The following is an 11,137-nucleotide window of genomic DNA, read 5'->3' as shown; positions in this document are numbered from 1 at the left end:
TTTGATGGCAACCCACTACCTTTTACCATGATCACAGTTATGCAGGCATTCGCAATGCCCCTGCGCTAAATCGATCCCAGAAAGAAGGAAAAAAAAAGGATAAAAACCGTAAAAACCGTAAAATCGAGATGCCAAGCCATATAACAACTAAATCTAAGCTCACACTCACGCTCACAGAAAAGGACACCACCCAATATACATGGCCGTCAAGTTCCTCGGATCAATAGCCTGCTTGATCAGCTCCTCTACCTGACCCTCCACGCCCAGCGGGATACTCTCCTCTGGTAGCAATCCCTTGACCTTGCGCCTGATGCTCTCCACGACGCTGTGCGGGTTCAGCCTCACCGTCCCGTGCCCACCCACCCGGTCGCGCTTCTTGTCCCTCTGAAGGTCCAGCGTGGGGTCATAGATGAAAGCCTCAAGAATCGTCATCAACGTTTCCTCTTGCTGCCGGAGGATACTTAACGTCAGCTCGCAGCACTTGCGGAAGGGGCCCTCGTGCCCGTAGATGCCCATTGCGGCCCTCATGTTGTGCGTCAGTCGGAACGGTACGCGCTCCGGAGTCGCAAACGTAAGGCCCTTGTCGAAGAGGCAGTTGAAGTCGACGTGGAAGACGCCGCCATTCCCTTCCTCAAGTAGGACGTTCTCGCCGTGCCGGTCCCCGAGTCCCAGGATTGTGCCCACCATGGACATGACCGCACAGGACCTTGTGTATTTGAGACGAGCAGCGAACCATGCTGACGGCTCCGGGAACTGTGACATAAACCACGAGGGCAGCACTGCAGGGAACATAGCAAGGACCTGGTCTGTGAACACCCGGACGTTCCTGCCATCTCCAGCTGCAGCATCACGCATCAGCGTCTGGATCTGCCCGTAGTTAGGGGAGATCCCCTTCGCCTTGTATATGTTGAGCAAGATATCTCGGAGAGTTTTGAGGCCATCAACCCATTCGATGATGCCGCACTCTTCATTCAGCGGTGTGACGGCATAGGTTCGGATGTACAGTCTCCTTCGACTGCTTTCGGCATCACGCTTCAGAGATCGGTTTATCATGCCGTTGAATTCCATTAGACGCTGATCCGTCCGCAAGTCGTCCTTAGGCTTCACCAGCACACCGTAGATGTTGCCGTCCGACCCGCGAGCCTGTAGCTTTCTCGGCTTGGCCAGCGAACTCAAAACTAGGACTTCATCAAGGAACGAATCCAGAGTTATCAGGTCCTGGCTGAAAGCCTTGTGCTTCCGGACATTGCCCGTCAGGGCTGGCAAAGTTGCCGTCAGAGTTTTCTCGATCGGGACCACCAAGGGACACGGCGTGCATTTCGAGTTGAATCCTAAATCCCGACTAAGACTGGCAACTGTTGTCCTGTTACTTTGGAAATCGCCGTTGTTGCATGCTGACAGAAGCTGTTCGGCCAGCTTTTCGCCCATCCGCATGAGCTGCTTCAGATCAAAGCTGGCACCCTCCACCTTCCTGCCGTTACCAAATTTCGACAGTACCGAGATGATCTGGACAGCTCTGGAGCGCCTCTCGGACGGTATCTTAGAGGTCATTACGCCTAACAAACTCCAGAGCGATTGTCGAGGATGCGCTTCGACCACTTTTACTATGATTGATTGCAAGAGTTGGAAGACTGCCGGGTGAGGGTGGGCTATCCGTGCTACAATCTGGGGGAGTGCCGTGTAGAATATGTATGCTGGCATCTTCTGCATGTGTTTCGTAAGGTATTTGTGTAGCTCCTCTAGCTGCTGCTTGCGCCGCTGATACAATTCGCGCGACAGCGACACCTTACCCTCCGGTGCCTTGTCTACTCGAGCTCCGAGCTCTAACCACAAAGTAAGGATCCGCGGTAGGGTCTGATAGAGGTACTTTGTTCCATAATTAAGAGAACGAATGTAGTTCTCAATGACCAACTTTGCCGTTTCTCCACTCAGATACTCGTCACTCTGGTCATCAGGCTTGAGGGCCTCTTCTGACTCGAGTACCTTCTTGTAGTGGCGACCAAGGTAGTAGTGGCCCTTCTCCCACTGCGAGTGCGTTTTTGCCGCAGTTTGAAACTGCTGGCGAAGGGCACTGGTATGGGTCTGGCCGGCAGACTCTTGCCATTTCGCTAGCAATAGGTGTGCCTGGGCAGTCAGGAGCTTCTTCTCTGATTCGGGATTTTTGCTCGATGTAGGTGGGACGGAACCCAGGCCAGGGCCTATGAAGTTGTTGCCTTTGATGGCGCTCTGCAGGACCTGAATTGCTTTGCGGTGGTTGCCTTCTTTCCATAGTAGTCTGGCGTTGTCGATCGTGGCCAGTCCATCTCCTAAGCGGTGTGCATGGAGTACGGCATTGAACGACTGATGCATTGATCCCGCTTTCCTTGCGAGACGCGCACTCGTCAACCAGAGCGAAGAGATGTCGCCATCCCCAAAATCAGGCCGCATCAGCTCCATTGCCGCCCTTCTAATGCCCAAAACATATTGCTTGTCGTTAACATAAGCACCAATGACCTCTAGCCGACGGTTAAGTGTTGTCAACACAGCTTGCTGGTTCACAGCCTCATCACCAGCACCCCCACGCTTTTCTGCGATGAGCTCTAGATCCGCCAGCACGTGCGCTTTCAGCATCGCATCATGAGAAGCTTGCAGGGAAGAAGTAGTTGACCATGACAATGACGAGCCAACTCTCTCCCTGAGAAGCTGGACGTAACCATGAAACTGGTCACGGCGTCCCTCTCGTAGACAGATCAGGGCTTGACCAATTCCCAGGTTGAAAACCTCAGTGGTGTCACCCGCATTATATGAGGCCAAATACTTTTGCAATGTCTCCCACCGGCCTGTTGCCCACGACGCCTCGACAGCAAACGGAGCGATCCTATTAATCGTAGTTGGTGTTGTCTTGATGCCTTCCACGTAGTTCAGCAAGACATCTGCAAAGGAAATGTAAATCATTAGCTGTGCTGCAGTTGACAGAATGGTATAGAAATGGACGTTGTCGTGTTTGTCTTACCGTATTGCCCAGACTCCTTAAGACAATTGAGGAGGTCAAGCTGAGCATCTACATTTCCTGGCTCCTCCGCCAGCTGGATTTCGTACCATGACTGTGCCTGTGACCACCGACCTGCTTTCCGGTGGCTCAGAATCTGTTGGTTGAGATCGACTACGCCTAGGCTGGCTGAGATACCCTCCAAGCCATCTGGCTCATCGATTTGCGTATATATGAACTGCAGTTCTGACATCAAACGTGTTGTTTCTTCTGGGTCCGCTTTGGCATTATCCCGCATTTTGGCCGCGTGTGGCTCGAGGTGAAACAGAGCCCTTGCATACTGTCCGCACTCCATGGCTCGTCTTGCGAGGAGGTCAGCAGGTATTGAGTTGATGAGCTGCTCTACCCTCCGTATAGCCTCGCGGCTATGACTGTCCTCATGTTTGATTTGCACTTTTCGTGCCTGTAACCATCTCATGGAGTAGTCTAAAACCCGGAAGGCTGCCTGTATCGTAGTGGCAGAGTTAGTAATAGTCGCCTGCAAAACAGCTCGTCAGAAAAAAAAGACACCAACCTCGCAATATTGCTTCATATTATCCCGCTCCGCATAAGAGGCATTGTCTCGCAGCTCCAGCTGCAGAATACTCTTCAACTCTTCAAGCACATTTTTGCGGTCTTTCTGGACCGTGTCATCCCCGACCACTATATGAACCACCAAATATGGAAGTAGAAATTCCGAGACAATCGGATCTTTCACTTTGATCACGCGCCGCAGCGGCTCAAACAATATCTGCGCAAAAGGATTCTGTCCTTTGTGCAGCAGGTCGAACACGAACGTCCGGAGCCAGTTGGCATACGGCTTGTTGGGGCGGAAAAGAGGATACTCAATATTGTCGCTCGGTATCGCATTAATGCGGTATCGCGAGCTCATAAAGGGCTGCAGGACTTCTCGTACGCTCTCGGGCAGCGCCAACCACTTCTGGTATACATGCGCGCTTTCGCCCCCTCTGAGCACGTAAGCTGTTTTGAAGTCGGTCCTTTCGAGAAGCTCCTGCATAACGTAGGACAAGAAACCTTGGAAGCTGGTGTCGGTCGTTGAAAGAAATGCCTTGACCAAGATCTCCTCTAGAATGAATAACACAAAGTTGGTAGTTTCGCCAGCATCTTCGAAGTTTCTAGCTACAACGAACTGGCGACTCTCCCGAACGGTTTCGAGTCGATTTGAATCAAGGCAGCCAACGTTTCCAAGGCACTGGACACATAGACTACTGATCTCGAGATGGACGCTGTTATACCTGGCAGAGCAATCGAGCAGAGCCCGCATTAGGGTAGTAACCGATGTTTCAGGCTTCTCACTAATAGCCGAGGCCTGCAAGTAGGACTGATTCGCGCGCAGGTAAGGAGATAGCTCCTTGAGGGCTTGAAGAACAACACCTGGGTTTTCGTTGCCGATCCTCTTTGCAAAGATCAAGAAGGCATCTCTAGTTTCCAGGGGAGTCCTGAGAGAGTTGAGACGAGCCTCGATATCAACAAGGTCGGAGAGCTGAGCAAAAGATGGCAGCTCATAGATTTTTGCCTGAAGCATATCCTGATTGTTCGTAAGAAGAGAGTTCAACATCTCCTGGCAGACGGTTTTGGTTGTTTCATCGAAAAGATGCCAGTAATGGCCGATAATGAAGAAAGTGGTTTCCAGCAAAACATCAACGTCGTCATCTTCGAGATTCTTGAGCAGTACGGCCCAGCAGGACATTGCAGCGGGTCTGAGATCATCATATGCTAGGGCCGTAAGTAAAAATGCAGTAATCTGGCAGTCACAAAAATTAGCTGTACGCAATCATGCAGATGTTTTCCAGCTTGAAGTTTTGTTCTACTTACCTGGGGCCTGACAATTCTTATGAAGAAGCGGCCTAGCCTGATCATTTCCTCCATGGCTCGAAGGGATCTTTTTTGCTCGTGAACGGAGCAATGCGTAGGGGAACTCTCCTTCAGCGTTTCAGTGATATGTGATGTCAAGCCTAGTGCGTGGATTTGGAGATAACGAGCCACCATGTCCTTTTTCTTCTTGTAATCTCGCTTCAGATGGTTATCAAGGGTAAGCTCTGCCATGAGCAACAGGGCGGAGCGGACCTATGTGTTGTGGCAAGTATTAGCATGGGAGAAGATGCTCTGGGGTTTGTTAACAGCCAGAAAAGACTCACGCGAGCTTTCTTCTCTTCGTTACCTTCACCTGCATCTCGCAGGAGTTCCAGCACCGTAAGGACAGGATCTGCGGCGATCAGAGCAGCAAGTTCCGTATTGTTAAAGTGCGGCGAAATTTGCCGCAAGCTACTCAGAACAAACTCGTGTGTGTCAGGAACGTCTTGGACAAGTAGCAATGCAAGAATGTAAGCAAGATTGTTGCAGTCGAGAATAGGCTGCCATGCAGCTTTCTCGCCGCGAGCCTCGGCGATCTTTTGTACAATCTCCCTCTTCTTGGTCAAAACAAGCCATGGCAAGGCGTACTGCTGAATCGACAGCAAGTGATTCGATACGCTGATTTGTAGTAGCTCTGCGGTGAGTCGTGTGGTTTGAGGCCTAGATATCATGTCTTTGACGGTTGAGAAGGCTATACTCCTCCAAAATGGGTCGAACAATCGCCGCGGCGTTGTTTTACGGGCTGCAGCAAGGTTCAGTATCTGGTTTAACGTACCTCCTGTCAGCCATGCACTTGTTCAAACAACGCACGATAGGTGGTGCACTTACTTCGTTGAAAGCAAACGCTGAAATCATTGTATTGCTGTGTCCCAAAAAGTCGAGGAGTTTCACGAGGACTAAGCTCAATCCTTCATCGGACACAACCCTACGAAACGTTAGCTGGAAGTAGGGCAGGGCAACAAACAATGGGAGCAATACGTACATTCCAACCTGGCCCCACGCCATTATACATGTTTCATTCAAGTGGGCAATGTTCTTATCAGAAAGGGTCTTCAGAAGACCGAGTGCGATCGACTTGTTCCGCGCAACCAAGTCTCTGGTCCCTCGTGTTGCTGATTCAGAGCCCTGCAAAAACACGGCAAGAGTCCTCCTAAAGCGTATGCAATCAGCCTCTGTAGGCATCTTATAGATCAGCCAGCAAACCCGATTTATACTTACCCAGCCGCAATACGCAACTCCCTTACGGAGCTGTTCAGTGACTGAACGCACCAGTGACCAGTCACCGACTTTTCCAGGTCCAGCAGATCGGGGTCTCTAGTATGCGACACTACTTTCCTCAAGGCCATCATCGCCACGACCCTGGACTTCTTAGAATTGGTTAGAGAGGGCAGTTTGACGATGTGCCCAAAGACCCTGGCAACCATTGACTTTGCGCTAATGTCGAAGCACAATGGAGTCTTGCGGCCCCTGTCATAAAATGAGCAGAATGTGCAGTGTAGATTTTGCGTGTTGGAAGTGCTGCTGGTCATGGTCAGGGTATTGTCGGTAGCACAGGATACATAGGAAAGTAGTTCGAGGACTTGACAAGCGTGATGCTCATCGAGTGACGACAGGCCATTCCTGCGAGAGTCAATTTATGAGCATGCACGGACTTTAGTACCCATCATGATAAACTGAGGACTCACGATATAAGATTCTCAAGCAAAGTGTAGTCTTGCAAAGCATCGGCATTGAAGATTCTGCAGATAGAGCTTAGGAGGTGAGGAAGTAGTCTTGGTTCTGTTGAAAGTTTCCTGCGCTTGGCCGATGGCTGAGATTCACCGACAGGCTTTTTATAAAGTTTCAGCTTTGCAACACATTGCCTGAGTGATGGTTCGACAAAACTGTCGAGCTGAACGCCGGGGTGGAAGCTTCCCGGGTCTGTACTAGAGCTCGCGTTGGTCAGGAGGCTTATACAATGCTGTAGCGGTATTTGCGTTAGCAAATGTGTTGGCCTCTCTCTGGCCAGTTGATACTGGTCTCATAACTCACCGTAATGTCTGTGCCAGGTCCAAGTTCATTAATCTGTGAAGCCAGGGTGCCCAATGGGTTGAGTATCTGGGAAACGGCAAGCCGGCTAATTGGTTTGTATCTAACTGCAGCATGACTGATGTAGACAAGAGCAAAACTAAAAACTTTCCTGGCCGCTACACCATTATCATCGGTGGCGAAGAGCTCTGAGGCCGGTTCCAGAAAGCGGCCGCACAAAAGAACCAAGACACTAAACGTTTTATAGTGAACGTCGCTGCTTGTGACATCTAATGGAGCGTACTGGGATGCTATTAAATCCACAAGGCATTGCAGAACGGCGACCGACTTAACATCCAAGCCGTTTGCATAGCTTTCGTGCACGCCGTAATACGACTGCAACGAATCGACAAGCCACGGTATGGTCTGTTGGAAAGATGAAGCAAGAGCCAGCTCAGGTTGACTGGTCGATACGACGGCGCCGCATATTATGCAAAGAACAGATGATGCGTTTTCAAGTGCATGTTTCACTGTAGCTACCTTGTAGGTGCAGTCCTGAAAGGACGCATCGGGCAGGAAATCCTTGGTGGGCAATTTTGAGGGGAAAGCAGATTTTACACTGATGAGAGGAGTTTCAAAGAGATGACCCAGAGTAGCTATTTGAGCAAGTTAGTCTTGCATCAAAATCCAAAAGGCCACTGGACAAAGGAAACTCACAGTCAACACATCCTTGGAGGTAGCGCAGAATCCCGGCAGTATGGCCCCACAGGTCGCAGTGCTGGTTCGCAGTAAGCAAAACAAAACGGCAAAGCTCCTCAATGGGATGGGACACGGCTGATGCCGTCTCCATGCCGAGAAGCCTCAAGACTCTGGGCAAGATCCAAAGCCACAGAGGCTCGCTCTTGCGGAACAGAAAGGTGCCCTCCTCCGCGACGTAAGCAAGGACTGCAGGGGTTTCGCGAATGGTCATCTTGAGAAAGTTGACGGCCTTGAGGGTTTCGGCCTCGAGCTGCTTGATCTGAGCACGCGATACGAATGGATCGCCCCATTTAAGGCCATCGAGCGAGATGAGCCCAAACACGTATATCAACATGTGGTTGTGCTCGATGCGATCTTGGGCCGTCTTGAGCAGCTCGGGATCGTTTTTTATACGCTCTATCACCGGCAGGAACTTCTGCAGCTCGGCGGTTTCGTCTGCAGCGCGGGACGACCGCACCGAGGCGGAAAAGTTCTCGACAAGCTGCGCAGCCAGCGTTGACGGCGGCGGCTGGTTGGGTGCCTGGGGAGGCGCCATGGCAGCCGAGACTCTCCGCTCGACTGCCTCGACTCGGCCAAATGACTCTGGGGCCATTCTGCAGCCCTCATTTGCTTGTGGGAGAGCTGGTGACGGCAATGTAAAGAGTGCAACCTGTCGCGGGGTAGATCTGACCAAAACCAACAATGGAATGAACAGGCCTGGCGCCCCGATTGACTTGGACGCGCCGTTGGGTACACACGCAATCACGTGAGCCCATTAAACTTTCTTTGGCTGGCGGGTCCTTGTGCATGCGTCACGGTGGGGGCCCCACTCTGGGCAGAATCTGGAGATCAATCTCAGCGCGACGCAGCCTTGCATGTTTACTATGTTTGATGTGATACTGCATACATCGTAACCAATGTAAGAAGAGGTGGCCTTGGGAACAACATCGTGCACACTGTTACGATACGGGCCTTTCTTCTCCATACTCGGCTTGTATTGAATTTCAAAAGAACGCGAACCCCAACGACAATGGCCATCTTTTCCAACAAAAAATTCCGCGGCGCCGCAGACGCGAACAAGCTAGGCATCAAATACCGTACCGCCATGCAGAAGTACCCATTCTTGCTCTTCGGGCTACCATTTATCAGCATAATAGTCGCGGGGTCGTTTGTCCTCACCCCAGCGACGGCCATCCGATACGAAAAGCACGACCGTCGGGTCAGGCAGTTGACCAAAGAGGAGGAGCTGGGACTGGGCAAGGACCGGAGGCAGGTCGACATCAGGGAGGAGTACTACGTAAGATAAGAACAAAAAGACAGTTGGATTGTACGGGTATGACTTCTCATCGCTGACAACATTTCCCATTTGCAATCGAACAGAGGCTCGCAGCCAAGGATCTCGATAATTGGGAACAGAAGCGAGTGGAGCGGTTCAAGGGCGAGAGCGATGGCAAGCTATGATGATGACAACTCAACGATTCAACACCACATACTCATGCGTGGAGCAATGGATGACTCCCAAGTCTTCAGCGAGAGCCAATAGATGATGTGGCCGCAATGATGGGCGCAAGTCAGACATTACGAGCAGATTCCATCCCTAGCCAGGACGATCAGTTGGCAGTGCTGTGCCGCTCTCGAACACACGTCGAGTTGGCGGGGTTGAGAAATGTGTCTCTTTGAAATCAAAGGGACGCTGTTAGTGGTCGATCAACAGGCCTTTCGCGACCGGTTTTGCTCAACAAGCTCCTATGGAGGTCTTAGCGGGTTTCTCTTGAAACTTTTCTTATTCATTTTTTTTTTTTTTTAATGCGGCGTCCCTGACAAGCCTTAGAGGGCTTGTCAGCCACGGGCAGTTATGCTTCGGCCGTGTCGTTTTACATTGGTTATCAGATGTGCTACCGTACCTCTTTTGCCATTAGCCACGGTGCCAGGCACCAAGCGCGTTTCTTTGAGCTTCCAGAGCTATAGCCTATAACCACGGTACTCGATAGGGTCTCACCAAAAGCGGTAATCATCTTACCCCTGAGCTGCAAGGGTGAGAGTAAACTTTATTGTTTCCCAGAGCAGAACCTTCGAGGTCTTGTTTTCTGTAACATGTCGAGGAAAGTCTGGGGGATCACCAAAACACTAGTCATGAACTTTGAAGTTCCGGGGGTCGTCCGTGAGGCGGCGTCACAGGCGGCCTCGGGCCGCCCGCGACCGGAATGCAAATGATATCCAATCACAACCATACTCTTTCTTTGCCCCTCGTCGATTTTCCAAAGATGCTTTTTTCTGCCACGCGAAGCAATGTGATGGTTTGTAAATTGATGCTTATCGCGTCATTGTTCATGCGTCGACACGTCTCTTTGGCGTCCTTGCGGTCCAGGTCGCATTTAGATGGAGATGTTTGGCATTGGCGGTCGTTGATCGGAAACATGTATGCAAATCGAGAGAAACTCTACGAGTCTGCTCAGCTATCGTCGCCGGTCCATCAGTAGCGTTCTCGGTTTCCAAGTTTTTTTTTCCCCCGCCCGCTGCCGAGTAGGGCTGTGAACGATAAGCAAATGTTTTGGGGGCGAGGAAAGTGCGGTGCAATGTCGGTGTGATGCTCAGGTAAGATACTATTTGAGATATTCTGGCTAGCTAAAGAGGTAGTAGTATAGTCTTTGTCTAGTCCTGTGCCCGGCTCGTTCCCGGAAGCGCAACCCCTCTCGGCCGGCCTCCTGAATAGGATCTCGGCCAAGTCCCGTATGGCTTCGAATAGCATTCACCTCGCCTTGCGAGTTGGACCTGCGCTAAGCTGGCGGTGGCGTCGTTCTAGCTCAGGCCAGGCACAGAGAGTTGTTTGAAGTTTATTACGTGTAATGCCAAGCGCGTTTGTCTGTTTACTCCCAGGCTTCAATCACGAAGTTCTTGGATTGTTACGCTAGTTTTAGCCGTGAGATGATAAGCGAGGGGCAACAACAGCAACAGAACAAACAAACATTGACTTTGGATTACTCGTGTCAAGACAAGGCGAGAGGTGTGTATAGGCACGGCCCGGTTTGAAGCTTCTTGTGCCACATTTCCCGGGCTCGCGCCGCGGCAATTATTCTAGCCCGCTGTTCACACCCACCTGGCAATTCCGTACCTGACAGCTTTCCATGCGGCCCCCCTGACTACCCGGAAGTTTTTTTTTTTTCAGTCCAATTGGGAGAGGTGCAGATGATGGTAACATCGGACGTGCAGGAACACAGTTTTCGCACTTGAACCTGCGTTTGCCTCAAAATGCCCGCATTAAATCCCATGTTATCGAGAAAAGGTGGGTGTGGGGTTTTTTTCGATATCACTTTTTTTTTTCTTCTTTTTTTCTGATGCAGCTGACCTCTCTTAGCAACGCCCGATCAAGGTACACGATCTTACAATGGAGTATTAATCTTACCATGGACTATTATAGATATTGAATCAGTCACTTGTCTGTTTGATTTTTTATTCTTCTGGCGACTCCCGCCTTTCCAAATCTCTTGAGCTTCCATCACCAGACCCAAA

At 50.9% G+C, this 11,137-nt stretch overlaps 2 protein-coding genes across 2 annotated transcripts; one reads left to right on the top strand and one right to left on the bottom strand.

Moving 5' to 3' along the window:
* Window positions 1–171: 171 nt before the first annotated feature.
* Window positions 172–8,240, bottom strand: PpBr36_09777 (uncharacterized protein; the record flags this gene model as incomplete). The annotated part of the gene is made up of 10 exons (XM_029896896.1): window positions 172–2,912; window positions 2,993–3,473; window positions 3,543–4,772; window positions 4,844–5,095; window positions 5,167–5,643; window positions 5,711–6,032; window positions 6,101–6,502; window positions 6,568–6,842; window positions 6,914–7,545; window positions 7,607–8,240. 10 exons carry the CDS (start codon window positions 8,238–8,240, stop codon window positions 172–174), a joined length of 7,446 nt encoding a protein of 2,481 aa, XP_029745091.1.
* A 417-nt stretch (window positions 8,241–8,657) lies between these two features.
* Window positions 8,658–9,088, top strand: PpBr36_09776 (uncharacterized protein; the record flags this gene model as incomplete). Its single annotated transcript, XM_029896895.1, has 2 exons — window positions 8,658–8,924; window positions 9,008–9,088. 2 exons carry the CDS (start codon window positions 8,658–8,660, stop codon window positions 9,086–9,088), a joined length of 348 nt encoding a protein of 115 aa, XP_029745092.1.
* Window positions 9,089–11,137: the final 2,049 nt, after the last annotated feature.

This window comes from Pyricularia pennisetigena (assembly GCF_004337985.1).
Source record: "Pyricularia pennisetigena strain Br36 chromosome 7 map unlocalized Pyricularia_pennisetigena_Br36_Scf_7, whole genome shotgun sequence".
In the NCBI taxonomy this organism is placed as follows: Eukaryota; Fungi; Ascomycota; class Sordariomycetes; order Magnaporthales; family Pyriculariaceae; genus Pyricularia; species Pyricularia pennisetigena.
The sequence above is the reverse complement of the archived record's forward strand: the minus strand, read 5'-3'. Positions and strand labels throughout refer to the sequence as shown.